The 26,633-nt window shown below is 43.1% G+C and overlaps 1 protein-coding gene across 1 annotated transcript in view; it reads left to right on the top strand.

The window, feature by feature from the left end:
• The window catches only part of cdh13 (cadherin 13, H-cadherin (heart)), a 511,818-nt gene that overhangs the window by 189,472 nt on the left and 295,713 nt on the right, over positions 1-26,633 (top strand). Inside the window, exon 3 of the mRNA XM_077515574.1 lies at positions 16,991-17,202. Coding sequence (XP_077371700.1) covers positions 16,991-17,202 — 212 coding nt within the window. The remainder of the gene's footprint in view (positions 1-16,990; positions 17,203-26,633) is intronic.

Below are 26,633 nucleotides of genomic sequence, written 5' to 3'. Positions count from 1 at the left end.
CCTACGTCTAACTGGTTCCAATCGCTGGACTCTGCTATCATAAAATTCTATTGGAATAAAAAAAAAGCCAAAATTAGTCTATCTACTCTTCAGGAAAGTAAATCTAAAGGAGGTTTAGAGGCACCAAACTTTATGTACTATTATTTAGCTAATCAACTACAATATCTTGTGCTATGGACACAACCCAACAGAGATACTAACTGTTGGTTGGAATTGGAGCAGAAGGATTGTAATAATCTTAGACTGTCAGATTTACTCTTTATTACAAAATCAATAAGACGACATAATTGTTTTAAAAACCCAATGATAGCCGCCACCCTGACTGCCTGGTGGAAGGCATTAGAAATTACAAACTCCCAATTGGCGCCCTGTGGGCTCTCTCCCATTTGGCATAACCCCGACTTTCAACTTAATAATCAGTCGTTCCATTTAAGCCTATGGGAGCAGAAAGGAATTACACACCTTCATCATCTTTTCTCAGATAATAAGTTTATATCGTATACAAACTTGGTCCAGAAATATGAAATAAAAAAGGGAAATTTCTTACATTATCTGCAAGTTAAAAATATGGTTAAGAAACAAATCCCAACACTTCAGGATACGCTCCAACTGCCTGTCTTAGCTAAAGATATTATAAAGCTTTCTCCAACAACAATAAAGAAAATATAAAAAATATATAAGTTATTTTTATACACAAATAAAACGTATTTACCGACTTTAAAATGGGAAAAAGACTTGTCTATAGTTCCGGAACCAGACTTTTGGACCCAAATCTGTGAAAATGTATTTAAAATGACCAAACAGACAAATTTGCAACTTATCCAATATAAGATACTTCATAGAACATATATTACACAATATATGATGAAAAAAATGGGACTCTCTGACTCCGACATTTGTCTCCAGTGCTCACAAAACACTGCCGATACTTATCTTCATGCTTTATGGTCATGTACTCCAGTGCTGCATTTCTGGACTAAAATCTTGGAAAAGCTCGCTGATATATTAAACTGTAGGCTTCCTTTATCTCCAAGATTGTGTTTACTAGGTGACTTAACAATAACTGAGCTACCATGTAAACAATCTCAATCTATATTTATAGCCCTTACTATTGCTAAAAAAATAATCCTTGTCAATTGGAAAAATAAACAATCTCTAAATATCGACCACTGGTTAAACTTACTAATAAATTATATCTCAATGGAAAAAATCTCTGCCTTAAATAAAAATCAAGTATCAAGATTTAAACAAATATGGTCTATGTACATAGAATATTTTAATCTCAATTTGGCAACTTAATCCTGCCAAGATTCTGCCTGTTAACGAGAGCCACCACATCGTTACAACTTCTGTTTTCGCTGCTCCTGTATTTGGTATTTTGTATCTGATTGTTTTCATTTTTATATAGTCAGGAACCTAGTTGCTGCTAGTGGGCTCGAGCATACCACACTATACGACACTATACTCAATAACTCCTTAAGATCTATTTCTAGTGGGCACTAAGCATCAACACTTGGTGTTACTGCATGCTAATTAGTCAATTTTCTTGACGCCGTCCCCTGTGGTCGGGCGGGGGTGGTTCTGCCCCCCCCCCCCCCGTTGTCTGCTCGGTGGCGGTTGCGTCTTGGCCACTCCCTGGGCCCCCTGTGGGGTGCGGTGTTGGGGTGCTTCCCCTGGTGCCCGGGGCGGTGCCGTCCCGGCGCGGTCCGCTGCTCCGTGCCCGGCGGCGCGGTTCGGGGTGGGTGGGCCTCCGGTGTGCCCCGTGGTTCCCTCTCCCCTCCCCCTTCCTCCCCCCCGTCGCCTCTCCCTCCTCGCCTCCTCCCGCCCATCCTCCTCTGCCTCCCGGTCCCTTTTCCCTTGTCGCCCTCCCTCCTCCTCCCCCCCCCCCGGCTCCTGCCCTGCAGCCGCCCTTTCGCCTTCTTGTCGTCTTCTCCCCGCTCCCCCCCCCCCCCCCTTCCCTGTCTGCCCTGCGGCCCCTCCCCCTCCCTCTCCCTGGGCCTGGGGCTCCCTCCCCGGCCCGGGCGTCGGGCTCCGGGGGCCGGGCGAGGGTTTGGGGCCTGCCCCACTCCGGTACAACTCCTGGCGCCCCGGGCGGGCTCCGGTGGCCGGTGGGCTGTCCGGTAGCCCTGCTGCGCTGGCTGTCCGCCCATTGTGGTGCCGGGTGGATGAGGTGAGGGGCGGGTGGGGGTGGGGGTGCTGGGGGGCGGGCGTGCCACCTACACCCGCCGGGTTGGGTGAGGCCCCGCTGGTCGCTCCTCTTACTCACTTCACTAGCTTGCACTATACACTTTGTAAATATACACATAGGGCACACAACACATTTCTTGGTGGGGTGGGGAAGGGTGGAAACACCGTCTTCACCCTTCAACTCCCCTCCAATTTCAATGCACCTCACGTCCAAGGGGAGGGGTGAGTTGGGGCGGGGAGCCATCAGAGGGGATGGACTGCAGTGCCTGGCAGCGCTGTGGTCCCCCCCATTTGTGTCCCTGCCCCACCACTTTGTCCCTCCATTCCCTTTTTTAATGCACCACACATATACATATTCATTTTTTTGGGGGGGATACGGGTGTGTCGGAGTAGGGGAAATTTTTTCCCTCTGCTCCGACTCACCTGCTCCCAATTTTAATGCACCACACGCACACACTTGTATATACACTGGGTGGGGCCACATTCACGGTGTAAGGGTAGAGCTCGCCAGTCGGCGAGCTGGCGGACTCAGTAACAGGGTTAGGTGTCACTAGTACTCTGGCGTGACGACTGGGGCCTCTCCCCACCGGGCTCGGTGTTCTGGTGTTCCGCCTTCTCCCCTGGTGCTTCCTCCTCTGCTTCCCCCCTCCCGCCGCTGTGCAAATCTCGCGCGGCTGGAGGTGGGGTGGGCACATCTTCCCTCTCTGCGCTGCTGCCCGGTGCCGGTTTACGGGGGGGGGGGGTTCTCGCGGGGGGCCGGGTTCGCGGGGGGGGGTGGCGGCCGTCCGGGGGGGGGGGGCGGCTTGTTTGGGGGGGGGGTGGAGGTATGGGTGGGTGGGGGGTTGGGTGCTGGGGGTCGGGGTGTGTTCGGGGGTTTGGGGGTTGGGGGTGGTGGGGCCTGGGTCGTGGTGGATGGCGGGTTTGGGTGGGGTGCGGGGGGGTCGTGGGGGGATGGGGGCTGGGGACCGGTGGGGCGCTGTGGGGGCCCGCTGGGCCTCGTTCTGCGGCCTTGGGCTCGGGGGTGTGGGCCGGGGCTGGGGCTGGGGTGTTCCGGGTGTCTGGGTCGGCTCGCCGACCGGTGTCCGCTCGGGTGGCTTGGGGGTGGCCTTGGTGCTGCCGCGGCCTGGGGATTCCGGGGGGGGGGGGGGGGGGTGCTCGCTTTGCTGGACCGCGGTTGACGGCTTCTTTCTTTGGTGGTGGTCCTTATGCATGCCAGATCCGTCGCACCAGCATCTACTGAAACTCAACAGAAGTACCCTCTCCCTCCCACAGCCCCTTGAATCAGTTGGTGCTGGTGTCTGTGGTTCTCACTTTGCTTTATCTATCCTTCCCTCCTTCCTCTCTTTAGTTTTTCCTCTGGTCACTTGAGATCTTAATTTATTAGAAGTATGAGGTTTCTGGGGTTGGCATAAGACTCTGGTTTTGTAACCACGCAGGAGGGGTCTTGTTGGTGCTGGACTTCACTTTGATGGATTGGATGTACTGGCTTCTATTGATCTCACTCTGCCTTATCGATCCTTCCCTCCTTCCTCTCTTTAGTTTTTCCTCTGGGCTCTTGAGATCTCGCTAAATTTGCTGGAATTTAGAGGCTTCCGGGGTTGGCGTAAGACTTTGATTTTGTAATCATGGGGAAGGCAGGAAGTGTTTGGTCGGTGCTGGATGTCACTTTGATTTACCTTTCTTTTCTCTTTATTTCTTTTTTTTTCTGACCTTTTCTCTGGTCTCCTGACCATTTAAATCTCACGACTCTGGCAAGATTCTGAAGTACCTGGTTAAGGCGAAGGGTAATGGGATATTTACAAGGTTTTAGGTGAATGAATGAGTATAAATTTATACGTATTTGCACGCACGCACACGCACGCACGCAAACGCACGCAAACGCACACACGCAAACGCACGCACGCACGCAAACGCACGCACGCAAACGCACGCAAACGCACAAAAAAAAAAAAAAAGAGCAATGATGACAAGACGTTGAATCGGTAAGACTACCGAATGAACAATTCTGAGCTCTTTAGGTGCTTGAGTTGCCTTTCCGTGTTTTTTAAAATCATTTTTAAAATCAACTAGATTACTACTGTTTGCTTGTAAATGTATGAAAATCTATTGCACGTAAATGTCAGTGTGCATTTATTTTATTTTATTTTATTTTATTTTATTTTTTAGTCATTTTAACAAGCTAAGTTTGCTCTTTTTGTGAATGTATGCAGCTTTTCTGTTGTTAATAATATTAGGTGCTTGAGTTGCCTTTCCGTGTTTTTTAAAATAATTTTTAAAATCAACTAGATTACTACTGTTTGCTTGTAAATGTATGAAAATCTATTGCACGTAAATGTCAGTGTGCATTTATTTGATTTTATTTTATTTTTTAGTCATTTTAACAAGCTAAGTTTGCTCTTTTTGTGAATGTATGCAGCTTTTCTGTTGTTAATTATATTAGGTGCTTGAGTTGCCTTTCTGTGTTTTTTCAATGCACTGTGTTCACAAATTATCTAAAGTCGAGGTATAAAATTAGAGATACAGTATCGCAGATTGGCCTAATGCTTATTTCAGAGAGATGGACACTGCACTAATTTAATTCAGCATAGAGAACATACACATGATTGCAAGTGTAAACTGTTTGGAAATTAGTCACAGCAATTTAGCTTGGCTTGGTTCCAGCAATGTAGCCAGAGCATCTGGAGTTGCTGATATGTGCCGCCTCGCTATTGTGATGCAGCAGTGAATCAAGAGGCACTGCACATTCATTAAATCACGCAGTAACGCGAGAGGGCCAAGACGGAGCTGAGGTATTATATTTGCTTCTAGAACATGAACTGGATTTTATTGTCCATTGTTATTTTGGCCCAGTTTAATTCTTTGGCAATATTCTGACTTCCCTTTGTGACACAATGAGATTAGTATTGTACTTTTATTTTTCTCGTTTCAGCCAAATAAAAAAAAAAAATGACACGTTTATTTTATGTAATTACTCCAATAGATTGTCTTGCCATTCATGTAGCTGATTACACATGTACCTGCATCTAATTTGTTGGAATGTGTGTTCTGTGTTGTGCAGTCAGGGTAAAGTTTTTTTTTCCAAACTAACTGCAGTTCTTTGGGACCTGTAGTGCTTCAACAGCGACACCATGTTTTTTTGGGGGGGCTTCTTTAAATGACGAGACGAGATTTGTCCACTGGTATCGGGGAGATGATTTGAGGCTGCGTAACAGTTTGAAACAATCATGAAAGAAATGACTGGAAAGTAATTGGCATGTTTCTGTCATGTCTTTGTTTTCAGTTATGTTTTTGGTGCTTCTAAATAGGAATTACTGAGGGGCTTTGTGAGAATGTATCAACCTGTATTGGTCTATTCTGTATGATACTTCGGATTGATTTATCAGGGATGGTTTATGACTTACAATTAAAACCGTGCTTTCATATTGATGACTTTTTTTTTTCCTGCAAAAAAGACTGGTTATACATTAAATCTACTCAGCAAAGTGATTTGTTTCCCTTGAAATGGCACCTCAGTGAATCACTGAACGAAATCATGCTATACAAAGCAAAGCAAATCAGTCGAGAAGACACCTCCTGGACAGTGAGACTCACTGATCAGAGCACAAGCTAATCCATTAGTTGTGCACATATTTATTTAGCACAGCAAACAATGCATCCCTTTGTACATGGTGAGCGATGTACGATTGGAATTAGCCATCTGAGGGTCAAACGAGCATTGACTGTGCACTGTTTGTAGAGTTACTTGTCAGCCACTAAGCTGTTGGTGACTGATCCACTTCGTAAGTGCCAGCTTATCATAATCAGCTTTAACACATTTTTTAAGCTGATGATTCAACAGACAATCTCTGTACCTCAAATAAATGAGTCAGTGCTTCAGTGTTACAGTACTTCTAATGCTTTTGACCCTTTTTAAAATGTGGCTTTAAAAAACGTTCACAAACAATAAATATGGCCAGAGTGACATTTTGTAAGCTATTTTTTATTAAATAATTGTAGGCATTCGGTGTGACTTAAAATAATTGAGCTCATATATAAATACATATAGCCAGTTGATGCCCTACGTTAGGGGTGTCCAAACTTTTTCATTTGAGGGCCACATACAGAAAATCAGAAGGACGCAAGGGCCACATAATGTTATGAAGAGAAATTGTGTTTAGTCCTAAAAATTGTACAAATTTTTTGTATTTGTGCTTTTGCATATTTAGGAAAATGCTACAGTATATAAATCAATTTATTTGTAATATGGCAGTAGGGTTATTATAGTTTTGGAATTTTTCATTTTAGTTAGTTTTTATATTAGTTTTCAGGGTGGTTCTGTTAAGTTTTTATTAATTTAGTTCTTTAAAAAATGTTTAATTTTAGTTTAGTTTGTTAGTTTCAGTATTAGTATTCTTTTTTTTTTTATGTGTATTACTTGTGCGCAATATTTAAAAAACACCATGGGCGCAATGTCATCTGAAGGTGCTTTCCTATTGGCTGCTGCTGGATGACGTCAATTCTGTGTGACATACTTTCAAACGTCATTATTAGGGTTTATATCAAATCCATCTACTAAAAAATCACATTTAAAATCATCCCCGAAGGCTCATGCATTAAATTAATTCCCAAAGACTAAAACGAAGGACATATTTTCTATAATTATAGTTAGTTTTAGTTAGTTTTGTAAACATAAAATGTAGTTTCATTTAGTTTTCGTTTTTTACAAAGCATTTTCGTTTTATTTTATTTAGGCAACATTATTGTTTTTTTAATGTTAGTTTTAGTTTTTTCATTAGTTTTAGTTAACTAAACTAACCTTTAATGACACCTGTTCTTCGATACCCTCCCTTCTTACTTTGACCATCTCCAAACATCTTTTTGTTTATTTTATTTGAACTGAGTCAAATGCAAATTTTAGCATATGTTGCGGGCCACTGAAAAATGGACGGCGGGCCGTAGTTTGAACACCACTGCCCTACGTGCAGTGTGTGACAAGCGTATGCCGGGCACCATGTCTGCATCCTGACTTCTTCCAGAACTCACAAATTTCCGACGACTGCTGGAGAACCGCTGTGTAAAGAGATGGATCAGGTCTTTGGGTGTTTGCACAAAAAAACTGAGGCAATGTTTAACCTCACAATTTTTGTCGGCATTGAATGCTGTCAAAAATAAGGAACGTCAGAATAGGAACATATTCCATTAGAGAGTTGTCCACTATTCTCCCAAGATATTGCAATCTCCACACCATGCAAATATGCCCCTGTGGCTGTTAGATATGACATGAGAGGAATTTGATTGACGGCTCATGTCATTACGCTGACACATTTTTCTGCCCTGGAAATGCCCATTTCATATATTTTTATGGAAATCTTCTAGTATTCTATTTTGCATGTAAAAAGTATTCACTGAGCTCTTTTCGGCATTCTACACATATTTTTGTTCAATTGAGATTGAAACCAAATGGCATTGCGCTAAAGAATGAATGTGCAACAGCGAGTGCATAATTGAGTCACAATTAGTGACTGAGATTGAACAATAATCAATATTTGTGCTGCACAATACTAAACCACTCTCAGCAGGTTTTATAGTAACTTGCACCTTTTTTGGCCATCAGCATGTGGTCTGTGAATTGTGAGTGTTGCAGCAGCAAAGGGCAGTGACACCTTTCAGACTGCTCATTCCTGTTGTGTTTGCTACTCTGTCAGTGTGATGACTTGAGCAAAAGCCAAGTTTGTGCATCGGATTTTGAAATTACATCCAGGATCTGAACGGCAACCTGAATTCCTTTGCTTCCGTTGTAAACTCAAGACATTTTTGGGTTTCAGATCAAACGATGAATAAGAGACCAGAAACTAGTAGCTATATTAACTATTCAGGGATTTAATGCATTACGCCACATTTTACATTAACGACTCAAATTATCTCCCTGCTGTGGCAGTCGCAAACTGCCACCGCTCTGTTTACGACGAAGATGACGTGGAAGTCATTGATCACCACACCAAATTCAGCCATGGTCCGGTAGTGATTAGTTTGCAAATTAAAAAAAAGTGATGATACTTTTACTACTAGTTTTACTAACCAACAGGCACACAGCAAACAATTGTTCATGATGGACCGTAAAAGTAGCAAATATAATCTATTTCCGTCCTTAACCATGAAGCATTATGGGATGAGGTCATCTACGCCCTCTCAGGTATGCGCCATAAAGTCACGTGTTCAGCATGCACAACTCAAGTAATATACACTTGATTAGCGGCACAAGCAATGGTTTAAGGACGGGGATTTGAGTTTTCAAGCTGCAAATACAGTCATTATTTTGAATTTCTGTCAAAGAAGAAATCAAGGTTCGTTGTACTTTATGTGCTGGCAACAACGTCCTATCAAGCTATAAAAAACACGACCTTGATTTGAAAAAAAATAAAATAGTCGCAACACAATACAGTGAAACTCGGCGAGAATGTCCGACCTGGAAAGCAGATGGAAGCAGTGGCGACTAATGCAGGAGGTACAACTACTGGTTTGCTCACCCCACTGCACTTTTTCACACGTAACATGACAGATAACCTTTGTTATTTTGGATGTCAACGTTGTTGACATTAGAGCTTACATCTGGGTTGTACATTGTTCTGTTTTGTAAAACCTCTCCTTGCTGATCTAAGGCTGTGAACAATTGGTTCAATGTTCAGAGAACAAGTTTAAAATAATTTAATTGTTATATTAATAAGATGTTTGCGCTATAAATGTTAAATTTTTCCATTACATTGTCTTTAAAAAAAAGGCTGTCTTGATTGTATATTCTAAGCAGTATGTGAAGTGAATTCTAAAAAGATTGTACTTTTCACAACGAGTCTACTTACTTTCTATATTTTATTTATTTTTGTTTCAGAAAAAGTATTTATGTTACAGGATGTCAAGAAAGACTATTTTGTTTTTCATAAAAACGTTAAAATTTTCATGTTAAAACTGCACTTCCAGTAAAGTATTTTGACCCCATTCCTACCCCGTTGTTCTTTTTATGTTGGGATGGTGATATCGGCAGCTGCTGAACGTAACTAAAAAGGTAACTTGTAATCTAAGGTAGTTACTTTTTAACATCAAGTAATCAGTAACATAATTTAGTTACCGGTACTTTTAAAAGCAAGTAATCAGTAAAGTAACTAATTTACTTTTTCAAGGTAACTGTGGCAACACTGTCTACCACTGATCACCCCGACAGCAACACCTGGATGTGTGCTGGAAAATTGGATGAAAAAAAGACAAAGCTTATTGAATTTAAATTGGAACATTCAGATTGATCAAAATCCTCCTATTCCGTTAAGGCCTTCAAAAGATTTTTATTTTTTTTTTACATTGTATTTGTATTTGGACTGTACTGGAATGGAAAAACTGCAGACAAATTCCAGTTGTTTTGGGTAATGGGCTCTTTATAGACAAACACTTGAGTAGGAAGTTGCCGTACTTGGCCAACCTTTAAAAGGCCACAAGAGATCTGCAGTACTGCCTCGAAGCAGAAGCCATGCAATAATTGTACTTGCCGGGCAGCATCAGTCATCAAAATTGCTAGATGTGGAAATAACGGTAGCACACCCAAGCTGGGTGCATACTGATAAACTCACAAGGAAACTATGAACATAAGTACTGTACATTCTTGTGAACGCAATTTGTGCTTCTCTATTACTGTGTATAGACATCTAGTCACACTCAATTTGACACTTTTGGACATTTTAGAGTCTTGAATGAACCTAAAATACATATGATTGGATTGTGGGAGGAAGCTGTAGTTACCCAGAGAAAATCCAAGCAAGTACAGGAAGACTGTGTTAACTCCACATACCAACAATAAGGCCGTAGCCCTGATTTGAATCCCCGACCTCAGAATTGTGAGGCAAATGTGTTAACCACTTGAACATTGTGCTGCCACTTAGCGTCATACTTGTAGAACAACAAATGGAAGTTACTGAGACGAAAAGACAAAATGTTACAGCCTGAACACAGATACTTCTTAATTCTTAATACACATAGGCAAATGTTGTGATATACTGTATAGAGGTAACCTTGCTCTCGCAAGATGAATTCTTGCGGTATTTGTGAGTTCACAAACTCCTGAGAATACATCTTGTACCGCTCCCGTTGATTTCCACCGATCCAAACCACTGGTGGTTCGGACCAATCACAGAGTGACATTGTGTTTAGGGGCGGGATATGCAACTGAGATAAAACCAGGAAGCCAGCGCCGACGCAGGGGCTAACAAACAAACCCAATATGGACGAATGGACGCTACAATTAATTCTATTCTCGCAGAATTACTCACCGTTTCCTTGTTGAATGTTGAACAGCGAGAGGCTCTTTATGCATTTCGAGCTGGTAAGATGTTCGTGCTTTTCTCCCCTTCGACAAGAACGAACACGAAAGTTTCACCCGTGGCCGTGATTGGTAAAAACAAACGTGTACAATGCCACATCGTCCAATCAGCTCGAATTAATGTACAGAATGCCCCGCCTTTTCCCGACGAAATTACTGTGGAGAGGTACCAGATGGATCATCTGGCTATTGCCATCTTTGTATACCGGTACATCCAAAACAATTGCAAGGATAGATTAAAAAAATATAAAAACGAAAAACATTACCCACAGTCCTCTTTAATAATAAATGGTTGAACTTGTGTTTAATAAAAAGTTTCATTGTTGAAAGCTCCACTGTAAGAGGTGTACTTTGTAGGGCTTTAAAACCCACTTGTTCGGTTAGTCATACAACCCTCCCACTATGTTTTGTGAAAACAATGCCGTTGAACACCTCAATCCATTCATATTCTGCCCTCATTATAATAGCACCAAGTGCATAGTGCAGTTATGGTTAATGCTGCTACACTATAAAATTAATAGTCTGAACTCTATCAGAGCACTCATTTAGCACACTTAACCTTTGTGACTCTTTTGTCGGCTGTCTTTTATCTCTCGAGCTGCAGACACTTTAAAGTCATCCCTCCGGACAGATTCAGTTTTTTTTTGTTTTTTTTGTTATAATCATCCACATGGACAGTATAAAAGAGATAATAACACACAAGTGAGCAGAAAGAAATTGAAGGCATAAGAACATGACAGGACATCGAGCAGTAGCTACAAACTCAAGAAGCTTCATCCTCTCTCAAAGCCATGGCTTAGTCTCAATATTCAACTGTTACTTCTGAGCCAACACATGAGAGATGTATTCATTTCCAACCTCTTTCCAAGCCTCAGATTTATTTCAATAACACACTCTTTAGAGTCTACAAATTGCAGAGCCAAACAGTGTCAGTGCCATTTCAAAGGAAGCCAAAGTGTGTTTGATGGTATTCTAATGCTGTCAGGTTGTGGAGGGTGGGGGTGATTTCAAAAGGGAGCATGGTGAGCTGGCGGCTTTGAAGCCAGACAACAATGACAGAACACAACTTAGCCCACTTACCACCAACACGTCCGCTTTCTTTTCACAGTGCTAGCCCACGCAACTGAAACCCCCCCCCCCACAAAAAACATGGATTAGGGTCACCAAAATCCTACACTGAAAATAACTACAGAATATGGTGTGACAATTTGCAAGTTGGAGATTAGTTCACTTCAGGCCAAAACCTCCCATGAAGAATGATCATTAAAGACTTGGGGATGTATTTTCGCAGATATGCGCTTTACGTAAAAACGGGCACATTTTTCATTTCCATGTGGGGGCAAGTCTAGTTAACGGTGTTTCGGAATTTGGCAGACTACGCAAGGCCTCGTCTGGCTTTTTAGTAGAACGAGTGCGTTTATTATTACACACCGAAGAATGTTGTGACCGAAAGTAGACCAGAATTTAGACCAGATGAAATCAGTAAAAAGTTGTGCCGTGTAGCACGATTTGGGTGGATTTGATCCAGGCGCAGAATAACAAATTATCCCCTCTGCTGTTGTGTGGATGAAGCTGCTTTGATTGGTTGGGCATCAAGTTGGTTGTGTTCAGTCATACAATTGTGCAAACACCCATTTCAAACTGTACGAAAACGCCCAAAGAAAGAAAACTCCACTCATGTGCACACTTTGCTAGACTACACTTTGCGCTAGACTTGCAATGACCACAAAAATAAGGCCCTTGGTCTCTGGAAATGAGAGAATGGTTGCTCAAGAGGTATTGAGCCCCAAACAGCTCAATGTTTGCCACCATTGGTGCGCACTGCCTTAATGCTGATCCCTCACCATTAGTGTCTGAACATTTCTTTTTCATCAGTGGGTTTGACCTGTATATACATGCAGCAAAAATGCAGTATGTCATAATGTTGATGGAATCTCACCCTCAGGCACAAAAACAAACAAAAAACAAACAAACAGATTAATTCCTCTATTAAACCTTATCACATTCCTAACCTGATAAGACATGCCTCTTAAAGATCAAGCACCTAACACCGGCATTACGTTAGCATTACATGCTGTCACATTGATATTCTAATTCTCATTAATGAAGTTTATTGCCAAGATTATTAAAGTCACAGTTTTACCGCTCTTACAATAGTGATGGGCATGACATTTCCTTTAAAGCTGCCTATGGAAGAATTTTCTCAAAAATATATTTACAATAGCCTTTTCATTTGACCATTTATGACTCAAATATCTGTAGCAGATAAAACCTTAGATGTTCACAATGGTTACTCCTGCAAGCCTCTGACCAATAGTTTTCAGACTGGATTTGGGTTCGAATTTCCCGCCCTCTGTCTGCTGATGTGGCATCATGTACGCATTTTGTACATGAGAACGGAGTGTGCAGATTAATTTTTCGGTCACACATGAGAGTAGGTGATTCGAAATTCAATCTTCTGCAATGAGCAGCTTTAAAAGGTAACTCAACAGGAAATCAGACTCTTGGTCCACCCCTCACTAAGATTTGAAATTGGTGCTCAAAGAGGGTGTTGCCTGGAGGAACGTTGGGTTGTGAATGGAAGGGGGTTGGACGTGGTCTGAATGTGATTGACAGCAGCAACTCGCTGAGAAGGCGTTTAAGGAGGCGTGTACGAGACTGAGACCCCATCTACACGAAAGCCCGTTTCAATGTATCCACACAAGTTTCTAACCGTTTGGGCAATTCGTCCACACATCCTCTGGTGGCTCGTTTTTTAGTGCAGTTTAATTTTCATTAGGTATGTTTTGGCCCTTCTATGTTTAAAATACACTAATTGTCAGATGAAGGGGATTGGAAAACGTTTTGAAGCGAGTCAATATGTGGAGAAACTCAATGTGGGCTTGCATAATCGAGTAAGTGCCTCAATATTAAGTGTTATTAGAGATTGAAGGTAGTTTGTATGTATTGCTGATATGTACAAAAGCACAATATTGTGCTTTTTTAAGTATGAGCTCATTTTTTTACAATATTGTGACCCATTTTAAATATCGCCAACCTACCTACAATATTGTGATAATTATCGTATTGTGAGCTTCATATCGTGATAATATCGTATCGTGATATTTGGATATTGTTCCATCCCTACTAAGTACTGTCTCAAGTGTCCTCTAATTTCGATACTATATATGTATAGGATCATATGCCGAGAAACGTTTCTTGGGGATATGGCGGCTTCAAAAGTCTTTGCCTATTGGCTATTCAGATCATTGGTTTGTCTTCTTTTTTCGTTAACTCCCTGTGGCAGCGCTGCAGAGCCACTCCAGACTTGGCATATATAGTATAGTTACCAGGTACCTGTACTCAACGGTAGCAATTTTTGACACTTTCATGCGGGTGTCTGTTGTAATAAATCAATGTTAATTTGTTTAACAAAAAATTTTACATTTTAAATTTTTAATTTAACATCTTTTTCACATTATAAACTGATAAATAACAAAACATCATGAATTTAAAACAAACGATCATAAGATGATAGAGTTAAAAAGATGACAAAAATTTTACAATTTATAAAGTACAAATAATGCAATCAATGTTAGAAAATGCAAAGCGCAAAGCAAAGTTGTTTGCAATGGACAACACAAGGAATGAAGTTATACAGTAATAAAAGGAACAAAGATAAATAATAATTTATTGTAATTTAGTCTTCAAAACTGGGCATTATGACACTGAGCCATTTGTTAAATTCCTAAATATGCTAAAAGATGTTTGCACCGCCACTAAAATCAATATCAGCCAGTTTTTGCGCTCAACCGCACCTGTGCTGCCTACAAATGTAGAACCCATAAATGTTTTGTAATGCATTGCTATTGTTTGTGTAGCTACATTTGCATGATCACTGCTGAACAAATGCATAACATTTGATGTAAAAAGTTGACTTGCCCCAGTTGACCACAGTTGTTTCACCTTCAAAGAGAGATGGTCAGAAAGAGATGGTCTGCAATCTATATCAATTAACTCACTGTAAAGAAACCTAATCTTTTTTGTAATGTGAATAGGGCAGCGCCAAAGACCATCTACACCTTTACAAATAGTTTATTCCTTTCAAGGGTAATGTTTCTTTTGTATTTTAAGCTAAAAGAATATCATCCATAATTGATTAACTAAGTCCTTTTGTCTTGACAAATATGGCCTTTCTCTCTGGTCCTGGAGGAGAATAATAAAAGATGTTATATTATGCGCTGTTTTGAAAATACATTAGTAATGTGTTGTAGCTCGGTTGTAAATACGCTTGTGCATTTATAATCATAACCATATGGGGTAAATATGCATATCTATCAGAAATGATTCTTGCCAAGCAGGACTGGAAAGCTTACTAAAAAGAAGTTAACTAAAACAGCATATGTTCTGAGGCGGACACTTGGAGCCTTGTTATGCCTTTGTTGTGCACTATGAGACCCACGCAGAGTTTCACAGCACAATGTGAATCCTTGTTGCACCTGCCTTTCCTAGTCAACAGCACATGTACACATCAACACTTGCTCACTTCCTGTGGTATCCCTCACTCCAGGATCCACAGTGGGGGAGGACAAGGGAATCATGTTGTAACAGTGAGGTTAGTATGTAGGAGTGATTACAAAAAAGAAAAAAAAAATGGCTGTGACTGGAGTCTGTTAGTATTCCTGGCAACACATCTTGGTCAGGCGAGACATGCTCCCATGTGCGAGGTAGTCCTAATTCAAAGCAAATCTTTCTAATCCAGTGTAACCTCCTGCCGATCGCCCTAAAGTTGTGGAATTTGGAATTCTGCCACAATCTCTCTGGAGAAATATGGCTGAAAAGTTTGAAAAAGAAATGGATGTGAACTGTTCGTTGCATGTGACATTAGCATCTCTCATGACTGGATTTGTACTTCATTGAATGTTTAGATCTTATTATGTATTGTTTGTCTGTTAACATATCTTATTCAAATTACTGTAATTCCCTGGATTTCTGCATAAAGTGGTCATGAAATGTGATCTGATTGTGACCTATGTCAAACAAAAGACAAACAGTTTTCTGACACTACTACTGCACCAACAATTACAGTATGTGTTTTCACGTTTTTTACTCCACAAAACATGTACGGAATGGGAAAAAGTTATGTGAAATTAAAGAACTGGTTTGCACCGCCTTTCAGGAACAACATCAACCGCACGTATTCTGTAGTTGCAGATCAGACCTGTTTAACCATCAGCAGAAATGTTGGACCATTCCTCATGACAAAGCTGCTTCAGTTTATACGGACTTTTGGGAGGTGTGGTGTCAGGTGATGCTGTAGCATCTCAATCTGTTTGAAGTCAGGACTGACTGGGTGATTTCAGAAGGTTGTTGAAGCTTTTTATTCTCGAGTTGTGTTCTCTGGGTCAGTCATCTTCTGAGCTTCTAACTTTCTAACTTTGACTTTAAATTCACTGGAAAATAATCTGGATAAACTTGGAAATTTGTTTTGCCACCAATAGCAATGGGTCGCAAATCTTTTCTAAAAACATGAAACCCTATAGATTCATCTCCCATTTTATGATCAATTTATGTTTAGAAAACCAGCTAAATCTGTCATGAGCTGGAGGTTGGATCCCTAAGCGCAGATACAAATAAGGTTTTAACTATTTATTCACATCGAGAGGCGTACAACAAACTTGACTAGACGAGAAACAAAGAGAGTTGCACAGAGGGACAGAAAGCAATAATCTGGCAAAACACACACAATTCTCAGACTGCTCCTACAGACAGTGAATCAATCTGATTGGTTGTAGCAAGTAAAGGACTAAAGAACAACATCACATAGGTCCAGACATCACCTAAAGGATTAAAGATTGACATCACATAGCCTAAAACTAGTTGAAACTAGATGATGGTTACATCAGTTCAAAACAGACACTTGACCTCAAATTTAACAGGTCATGAACTCAAACTTAATCCAGGCGCGACCCCAGACATGACAAAACCAATGTGTTTCTTGCAATTGTATATCATTATTTACTTTTACTCAACTCTTGAAACAACCTGCATGCACACCCATGCAAAATTCTTCAAGTAAACAACGATGAATAACTCAAAACATAAACATTGTACATCTTTTATTGTTTGAGCCGCGTTACATTTTGAAATCCCACCAATGCTTTTGACATACCAGGAGCCTCACTGTACCGCATGTCCACTGTTCAGGATTGTTGCATAACATGTAAACAAATCAGCAGGTCATAAATATTACTGGGGGGAGCATGTGAATTTGATCTCTCTTGGCACTTTTATTGCAGCCAAGACCTTCGGACCATTCTTGGCTGTGTGTTTTTATCTTCAGGGCATCTGGGTTTTTTTGTGTAGGATGTGTGGATCATTTGGCAAACCCTAACATTGTTTTCTTCACAGGGAAATAAGTCAGAAGGAGATTTTTCTTTTGACTTGATTGTTTGACATTCCCTCCTATATTTTTATTTGCAGTTGAATTTGATGATTGTGCTGGCAATGGAGATGTGGCCTTTGAGGTGTCTGTCGCCAACTTCCACGTCGATGGGCACCTAAATTTGGTACCCCTGCAAGATGTGACATTCAGCGGGCCGGTCATGTTCATTCATGGGCTCAGTGCTCATGCAGATGACATGGCACAGGTGGACATAACTGGACTACCACTTCAATCACCGCATGCTCTCAAGGTGAGCCAACACATTAGGGAGCCAAATGTGTGTTTGTGTATGAGTAGACGTTTGTGTTTTTTTTACTGTACATGTAGGTGCAGAAAACTATGTAGCATTCAAGCTTGATGCTAACTGTTGATCTAATTGTGTGTACCTCATGTAATATACTGTCGGCAGTAGAGGTGTTTCATGGTAGTTTGTCATCAACAGGAAATTACCTCCACTGTAAAGTCCATCTAAGCTAGGGGTCGCCAACTCCAGTCCTTGAGGGCCCCAACCCTGCATGTTATAGATGTTTCCCATCTTCAATACATCTGATTGAAATGATCAGGATTGTTATCAGGCTTCTGTAGAGCTTGCCGATGAGCTGATAGGATAGGGGCCCTCACAGACCGGAGCCTGTATCCACTATACATACATATATTCATAACTTGGCCTAGCTTCTAATTTATTTGTTTGATTAGTGTTTAATTGCCGAGTGCAAACAATCATGTAGTTTTGTAAATGAGGCAGAGATGATAACAACTGTTAACAGGTCCCTGCCAGAGAGCAAAAACCTCCCTCAACTATCACAGAGTGTTCCCATGAGGGAGGGAGCTTGAAAGCTCACATTATTTTACCATCAATTAACATGCTCAAACGCCATTAACCCCTACTCTCATCTATTGTTCCTTTCTTAATCCATGTTCTGTGTTTCCCATCCACTCCCCACCCCACGCCTCCGCACCGTCTCAAGCGGACCATCGAACATGTGTTCTTTTTCGGCGTCAATAACTAACAGATGACATTCTTAAACAGTTGACAATAGGTCGGGTGGTGTGTCTTTTCTTTGCAACGGCTCTGCTCCAAAACGCTGGCTGAGATGCTGAGGTTTAAATCTCCACTCTAAGAGTCAGTCAACTTGTTTGTCAAAATTGAGGTGCGTGGGTGTTATTTGGCAGAAAGTCTGTTTTGACACTGAAATCATTATCAAGTGCCTAGAAAAGTTCTAACCCAAGTTTGTCTTTATTCCCTTATAAAGGCTGAGCGGAAATATCCAGTGGCAATTTTAAAAATACAATGATGGATTTACTGAGGAAAGGTGGTGATCATTTTTAATTCCATGAGCTATTAGTTTGTTTTCAGACAAGCCCGGAGGCAAAAGGAGGCTGTAAAAAGATCCTCACTGTGCACAGAAGTCTGAATTAAAAGAGATCATTTGCAAAATAGTGGCTGAATCCGTTTCACTTTGACAAATGCATAATCCCGAGATGGACTGTGCCCGATTCTGTTTTTTTTTTTCTCCTCTTTTTTTTTTTTTTTTTGCATGGCACAGAACAAGCAGTTGTGGAGAAAATATTTTTGCCTTGTGGGGGCACCGGCAAGCATCATTCAAATTGAACAACTGATAAGGTGAAATAATCTAAATCCTTAAGCCTATTTATTCAGCTTTTGTTATGTTCCCTTCTTTTATTTTGCAAACACAATGATTTCAACATTCAATCGGCAGTAATATTTTCATCCTGCAATGGCAAATAGATTTTTCTCTTACCCAGCTTTCAATGTTGACTAAGGCCGTCTGGGTATGACTGAGACAGAACATCTTGCATACACAGCACAACAGTACACATTATAATCTTTTTTACTGTCACCATTCCACTCAGTAATTCTGTTTACCGCTTTTCCTTTTGTCTGCCTTTTTCTTCTAGATTAATTCCTATTTATTCACACCATTTGGTTAGAAGGCTTGACATTCAATCGGCTCTTTAACATACACATTATTTCTGAGGGTTGGATTTATTGTTATTATGGAAACCAAAATGCTGAATGTCATGTAAAAGTGCAAACCGACACTAAATTTCACTGTGAACAGATTATACAGTCAGCCATGAGTCAGTCTTTTGATTACAATTGCATTTTTTTTTTCCGACAGAGCAAAACCAAAGCAAACAAACACAGTTTTACAGGTTTTTTATTTCCAGCACTTCTGCAGGTCCATCTTTATTGTTTCAATGCATTAACATACCTTTGTGCTTCTAATACATGGTCCAGTAACTAATGTAATTCAATATGAAAACTGGATTGACACACACAGCCTTAACTCAATGTTAAATAGGGACGTAACGATAACCGCAATATCGTGATATTAAAACTGACACAATATCGTCGTCGTCATGTTCACAATATTTAAATGCAACACATCTGTTAAAAAAGTCAGGGTGATTTCCACGTGTGCAGTTCTAGCACCCTATGGTGGCTAGTTTTTTAGTGCAATTTAATTTTTATTAGGGATGTTTTGGCCTTTCTATGTTTAAAATCTACACTAATTGTCAGATGAAGGGGAATGTAATATTCCTGTGAAGCAAGTTCATGTGTGTGTGCATTAACAACATAACATAATAATATTACAACGTTATGGACAAAAGCACAATATGGTGCTTTTTTTTTAGTATGACCTCATGTTTTTTTAAAATACTTTTTTAAATATCGCCAAGCTACCCCACAAAATCATATCGTGAGCCTCATATCGTGACATTTGGAATGGTTACATCCCTAATGTTCAAAAGCTGAATTCAATAAATTTAAATAACCCAACCATCGATTAATTTAGGATTACTTATGATGGACAGATGGTAGAATCATCATTATTTTCAGTACATTTATCACCACCCGTGATTACTTAAAAATCACATTGACTCCAGACTAATTAAATAAGCTAACGGTATGCTTCATTGGGACAGTTTCACTTTCACTTTGGTAGCAGATCTAAAATGTTCCTCCACAGTTATCTGCATAACCTTGTCACCGCTGGCTGGGGTTGGCCTTGATGTTATCCATTTCTCACCAAGACTCCAACACATTGTCACAAATGAGTAATGACACTTCTCAATATAGCATTGAAAGTAAAAATGGCAGAATAGACAAGGACGTGACATTGGTGCCACAGTAACTCTGGAGTCAGATGAGAATGACTCCCCCCCCCTTTTTTTTTTTTTTTTTTTTTAAATCTTTCTCACGGCTGCATGCACATCTACGACTATGAAATTAAACACACACGCCTGCACAAATAGTCACACACCGAGTTGTTTTTGATTTTTCAATTGATAAAAAAGGAGCACAGTGGACCTTTGGTAATTGGGTGGTTCAAATGATAAGCATATCTGTTGTCTTACTTTACATAACATGCTTAACATAATGTTAAGGTTCCGTTGCGACCAGAGAGTGGATCCCAGAATCACAGAACACAGAGGAGTAAGCGAGAGGTTTTATTCACCAAAACACGTGAATATGAACATAAAGCGCTGGACACAGCCAGGAAAAAGGTTAACAAAAAGTGCTTGCAAATTGCAAGGAGGGAAATTGTCACGCCGCCACCGGCGTGACGGCCCATGCTTTTATTTTTACAACCATGTTTCCTGTTTTACCCTGAAATTCTGATTCCCCTCTCACCCCAGGTCACTTGCCCTTCCTGCATTTCACTGATTACCGGTCCCCACCCATGATCATCACCACCTGCTACCAATCAACCCAGACAATAAAAGCCACTTGCATTCTCCTCTCAGTTGCCGAAGTGTCACATCTCAGTGCATGGAAGCGTCCTCACAGCCCTCGTACCACAGTCCTTGTTTTATGCTTTGCCTTGCGCCATTAGTTTGCCCCTTGTTTTCCTCCCTAGTGGAGCGCTTTCTGTTGTCCCTGTTTTTGAGTGCCCTTTTGGTATCTCCAGTTTGGAGCTCTTTTTGTTCAGCCTTTTTTCCCTCTTTAAGAGGCGATTTGAGTTTCCTGTCATTAAAGCTGCAGCCTTGTTGGCCAACTTTATACCTGCGTCTGAGTCCTACCTCCTCTCGTCGTGTCAGAAATTAACACAACACAAAAAGACCCGAAGGCTACAAACCGCAAACACAAGAAAGCAACAACTTACTATAGCTATGAAACACGGCACATAAAAGTGGGAACAAAAAGAGACGTAGCAAAACTTACGTAGATGAAAATCGAGAATCTTGGAACTATAATAATTAGCGAAGGCGAAAAACAGTAGAAACACTAGACGATGGCTGTGAGCAGACGGAGCAACGACCCGACAGTGGCTGCAAGGAGTCCCAGTCCTTATGAAGGCCTAATAGGTGATGCACTGCAGGTGTGGTGCAGGGGACACGCCCCTCTCATTAATCAGGCACTGTGAGACAAGGAAAACACACTGAGAGCCCAGCAACATGACAGTACCCCCCCCTCAACGGACGCCTCTTGGCGGACCACCTGGTTTTTCCGGATGTGCCGCATGGAACACACGCAGGAGGGACGGATCCAGGAGCGGGGAATCCACTGCCGCTCCTCAGGACCGTAGCCTTCCCAGTCGACCAGGTACTGGAACCCCCTGCCCCGAGCTCTAGAGTCCAAAATCTCCTTCACCGTGTAGATCGGGTCACCATCCAGAGTACGTGGAGCGGGAGGTGGAGCCGCCAGGGGGTTCAAGGCACTGGAGGATACCGGTTTGAGCAGAGACACGTGAAAGACAGGGTGTACCTTTAGGGTCGGTGGAAGTCGCAGCTTCACAGAGACTGGGTTCACGATGGCCTCCACCTCGAACGGACCCACGAACCTCGGTCCTAACTTCTTGGCCCCACCGGCCAGCCTGAGATCCCGTGACGACAGCCAGACCATGTCACCCGGCCTGTAGACAGGGGCCGGTCGACGGCGACGATCCGCACGGGCCTCCCGCCAGACCCGATGGGCTCGCTTCAGATGTAATTGAATTGAGGGGAGGACCACCTGCCCTTCTTGTGAAGGGAATAGCGGAGGCTGACAGTCATGGGCAACATAGAAGAGTGATTGACCAGTGGCAGAGGAAACCTGAGTGTTGTGGGCGTATTCAACACAAGGGAAATGAATTGTCCAAGTAGTGGGTTATACTGGCATACGCACCGCAACATCGCTTCGAGGTCTTGGTTGGTTCTCTCAGTTTGTCCATTGGATTGCGGGTGGTATCCAGATGACAGGCTGTAGGTGGCCCCCAGGGACTTGCAGAACCTTTTCCAAACTTGAGAAACAAACTGTGGTCCACGATCTGACACAATATCCTGTGGTATGCCATGCAGACGGAAAACGTGCTTCACCAGTAAACGCGAGGTCTCCAAAGCGGATGGCAGCCGGGATAATGCGACGAAATGAGCAGACTTAGAGAATCTGTCCACAATAGTCAGGACCACGGAAGATCCCCGGGAGACCGGGAGGCCAGTCACAAAATCCAGAGCAATGTGTGACCATGGTCGAGACGGCACTGGCAGGGGATGGAGCAAGCCCGACGGAGGCTGGTGAGAAGCCTTTCCACATGCGCAGGCGGCGCATGCCTTAACGAAGTCCAGAACATCCTGCCTGAGAGAGGGCCACCAGAATCTTTGAGAAAATCACCTCTCGCATACGAGTCGCTCCAGGATGACAGGCCACCCTTGACTCGTGCCCCCACTGCAGGACCTCTCGTCGTAGTACGTCAGGAACAAAGAGTAGACCTGCTGGGCATTCCGCAGGCACAGGTAAGTCTCGTAGAGCCTCCACCACCTTTTCCTCAAATCCTCCAGCGCAGCGCCCCCACCACGCAGTGGACCGGAAGGATAGTCTCTTCCTCAGTAGCCTCTAGCCCGCTAGAGTCAAACATCCTAGAGAGGGCGTCTGGCTTCTTGTTTTTAGTGCCCTGTCTATAAGTGATAACAAAGTCAAAGCGTGTGAAAAGAAGCGCCCACCTGGCCTGTCGGGGATTCATCCGCTTGGCAGTTCGTAGATATTCCAGGTTACGGTGGTCTGTGAATACTGAATGGTTCCTTAGCTCCTTCCAAAAGGTGACGCCATTCCTGAAGTGCAGCGACAATGGCCAGAAGTTCACGGTTTCCCACATCGTAGTTTGCCTCGGCTGGTGTCAAACGTCTGGAGAAAAAGGCACAGGGGTGGAGCACCTGGTCGACTGGAGACCGCTGAGAGAGCACAGCCCCCACTCCTGAATCAGATGCGTCCACCTCAAGCACAAAAGGAAGAAGAGGGTCAGGGTGACGCAAAACAGGCGGGCAAGTAAATGCCCTCTTCAAATCATTAAAAGCCTCCTCTGCCGAGTCTAACCACTCAAAGTGAAGCTTAGGAGATGTTAACCTAGTAAGTGGTCTAACCTTCTGGCTATAATTGCGGATGAACCGACGGTAGAAGTTCGCGAACCCTAAGAACCTCTGCAACTGCTTCCTCGAGGTTGGCCTTGGCCACTCGAGCACAGTGCGAATCTTCCCAGCATCAGCTCGGATTTGGCCATCCTCCACCACAAACCCCCAAAATTGTATGGAGGATGAATGGAACGCACACTTTTCAGCTTTAACGTATAGACGGTTAGCTAGCAAGCGTTGGAGAACCAGTCTAACGTGTTGTTGGTGTTCCTTAAGATCACGGGAGTAGATTAGGATATCATCCAAATAGACAAAACAAAATACATTAATCATATCGCGCAAGACATCGTTCACGAAACATTGAAAGACTGCTGGAGCATTAGTGAGCCCGAAAGGCATCACCAAATATTCGAAGTGACCCAGGGGAGTCTTAAAGGCAGTTTTCCACTCATCCCCCTCCCTGACGTGGATAAGGTAGTAGGCACTGCGCAAATCTAATTTTGAGAATATTTTGGCGGCTTCGAGGGAAGCGAAAGCTGAATCCAGTAACGGTAACGGGTACTTATTCTTTACAGTCATTTCGTTTAGGCCACGATAATCTACACAGGGGCGAAGTGATTTATCCTTCTTATCAACAAAGAAGAACCCAGCTCCCACAGGGGAGGTGGATGGCCGTATATGCCCTGCCGCTAGTGCGCTTGAAATATACTCCCGGAGGGCTGCCAGCTCAGGTTGGGAAACATGGTACAGCCGGGAACTAGGAAGTGGCATATTAGGAATTAAATCAATAGCACAATCGTAGGGGCGATGGGGCGGTAACGTCCGTGTCCTCTCTTCACTGAAGACTTTACTCAAATCACGGTGTTCGGGTGGTACGTTGTCTAGACAAAGAGTTTCCTCTGAGGAAATAGCAGGCAGACAACTGCCCCCCTCAGCAGCCCGCAGGCAATGTGCGTGACAGTAAACACTCCAGTTTTCAAGTGAGGGTTTAGCCCAATTAATCTCGGGGTTATGTAACTTTAGCCAAGGCAAGCCCAACACCACTGGTGCCGATCGTGACGACATAATCAAAAAACTGAGAGACTCGACATGGTTACCTAAAAGTCGGAAACACAAAGGCTCAGTGGGGTGAGATACTACCCCCAGAAGGCGCCCGTTGAGGTCGTAAACCCTACGTTCCTTCGGTAAGCCTGTCGGCTCGTAACCCAGGGCCGCTATTACACTTGGATCAACAAAATTATCGTCTGCCCCGGAATCGACCAGGGCCACCACCTTAATTCTTTTACAATTAAACGCGACCTCTCCCGGGAGCTCAAGTCTCTTAGTCTCAGAGGAATGCGTGATTGAGGCAGCACGGTTGTACTCACACGGTGTTGTGGTGTGTGAAACTATGGTTGACTTGGGTCCGTCTGTAGCCTGCTGACTGCCCATCCTGACCAGTCGTGTGGAGTGACGAGCCGACAGCTGAGGACACTGTGCCACCAGATGGCCCCGCAATCGGCAGTAGTAGCATGCTCCAGATCGGGCCCGGCGTCTCCTCTCCTCAGCCCGAAGCCGGCCAGCTCCCAGTTGCATGGGTTCCTGCCCCGCCTCGGGGAGTGCCCACACTGGGGCTGCAGCAACAACCTGAGAGCCGACGTCACCAACATGTCCATGCCTGGCAGGGTTGGCTGATTTAGACGAACGTTCCAAGTCCTTCTCTCGCTGTCTCTCCCGGATCCTGTTATCCAAGCGAATGGATAGAGCAATGAGCTCCTCCAAGCTTCCAGTTTCATCCCGTAAGGCCAGTTCATCTTTAACGCGAGAATTGAGTCCACGACGGAAAAGAACACACATGGAGGGCTCATTAAAGCAGCTCTCAGCGGCCAGCGAGCGGAACGTAATAGCATAGTCAGCTACGGAGTGATGGCCCTGAGTACAGTCCACGAGCTGATTAACGGCCTCCCTGCCTCGAATAGGATGGTCAAACATGCAGCGTAACTCGGCAGAAGACAGAGCAAAACATGCTTTTAGGTCCGAACGAGTGTTGCTCACGGCCATGGCCAGGTTGCCGCTCGGCCAGTCAAAAGACTCATCACGAAAGCCACTCGCGAGTTGTCGCTATGATAGGTGAGTGGCTGTTGTTCGAAAATTAGGGAGCAGTGATGAAGAAAGGTGCCGCAATCCCCAGGCTCCCCCCCATAGCGTGACGGATGTGCGAGATTTGGCTCCCTAAGTGTTACCGGTGGGTTGGCGGGCCCGACAGCAGCGGAGGCGCCTGTTCTGCCGCCAGCCCCCAACTGTCCAACCTGGGCACCGACTTCCTCCAGCCAGTGGGCCAGCAAGGTGACCATCTCCATGAGCTCAGAGATGGTGGACTCCTGCTGACTCACTCGGCGATTTTGGCTGGCCAATGCGTGACGGACCTCCTTGTGTTCTGTAGGATCCATGGTCGGGTCGTTCTGTTAAGATTCCGGTGCGACCGGAGAGTGGATCCCAGAATCACAGAACAGAGGAGTAAGCGAGAGGTTTTATTCACCAAAACACGTGAATATGAACATAAAGCGCTGGACACAGCCAGGAAAAAGGTTAAAAAGTGCTTGCAAATTGCAAGGAGGGAAATTAACACAACACAAAAAGACCCGAAAGCTACAAACCGCAAACACAAGAAAGCAACAACTTACTATAGCTATAAAACACGCCACATAAAAGTGGGAACAAAAAGAGACGTAGCAAAACTTACGTAGATGAAAATCGAGAAACTTGGAACTATAATAATTAGCGAAGGTGAAAAACAGTAGAAACACTAGACGATGGCTGTGAGCAGACGGAGCAATGACCCACCCGACAGTGGCTGCAAGGAGTCCCAGTCCTTATGAAGGCCTAATAGGTGATGCACTGCAGGTGTGGTGCAGGGGACACGCCCCTCTCATTAATCAGGCACTGTGAGACAAGGAAAACACACTGAGAGCCCAGCAACATGACACATAATGTATCCATCACCAGTCAGCATGCTATTGGGGGTGGTCAGCAGTGGCTCATTTATATGGGACCCCACCTCCTCACCCCCTAAAAAAACTAAATAAAAAAAATAAAATGAAAGTATCATATGACCAGAGAGTGTCAAAAACCTGGGAATCAAGGTTATTTTAGTCAACTAAAACTAACAAAAAAAAACAAAAAGTAAAATTAAAAAAACAGTTTCATTAACGAAATAAAATAAAAACAAAAACACTTTAAAAAACTAAAACTGAAACTACATTTTATGTTTACAAAACTATAACTATAATTGCCAAAATGTCCTTCGTTTTAGTCTTTGATAATTAATTTAATGCATGAGCCTTCGGG

The sequence above is a fragment of the Festucalex cinctus genome, chromosome 3, assembly GCF_051991245.1.
Source record: "Festucalex cinctus isolate MCC-2025b chromosome 3, RoL_Fcin_1.0, whole genome shotgun sequence".
In the NCBI taxonomy this organism is placed as follows: Eukaryota; Metazoa; Chordata; class Actinopteri; order Syngnathiformes; family Syngnathidae; genus Festucalex; species Festucalex cinctus.
Note: the sequence above shows the minus strand (reverse complement) of the source record. Positions and strands in the feature narration are given on the sequence as shown.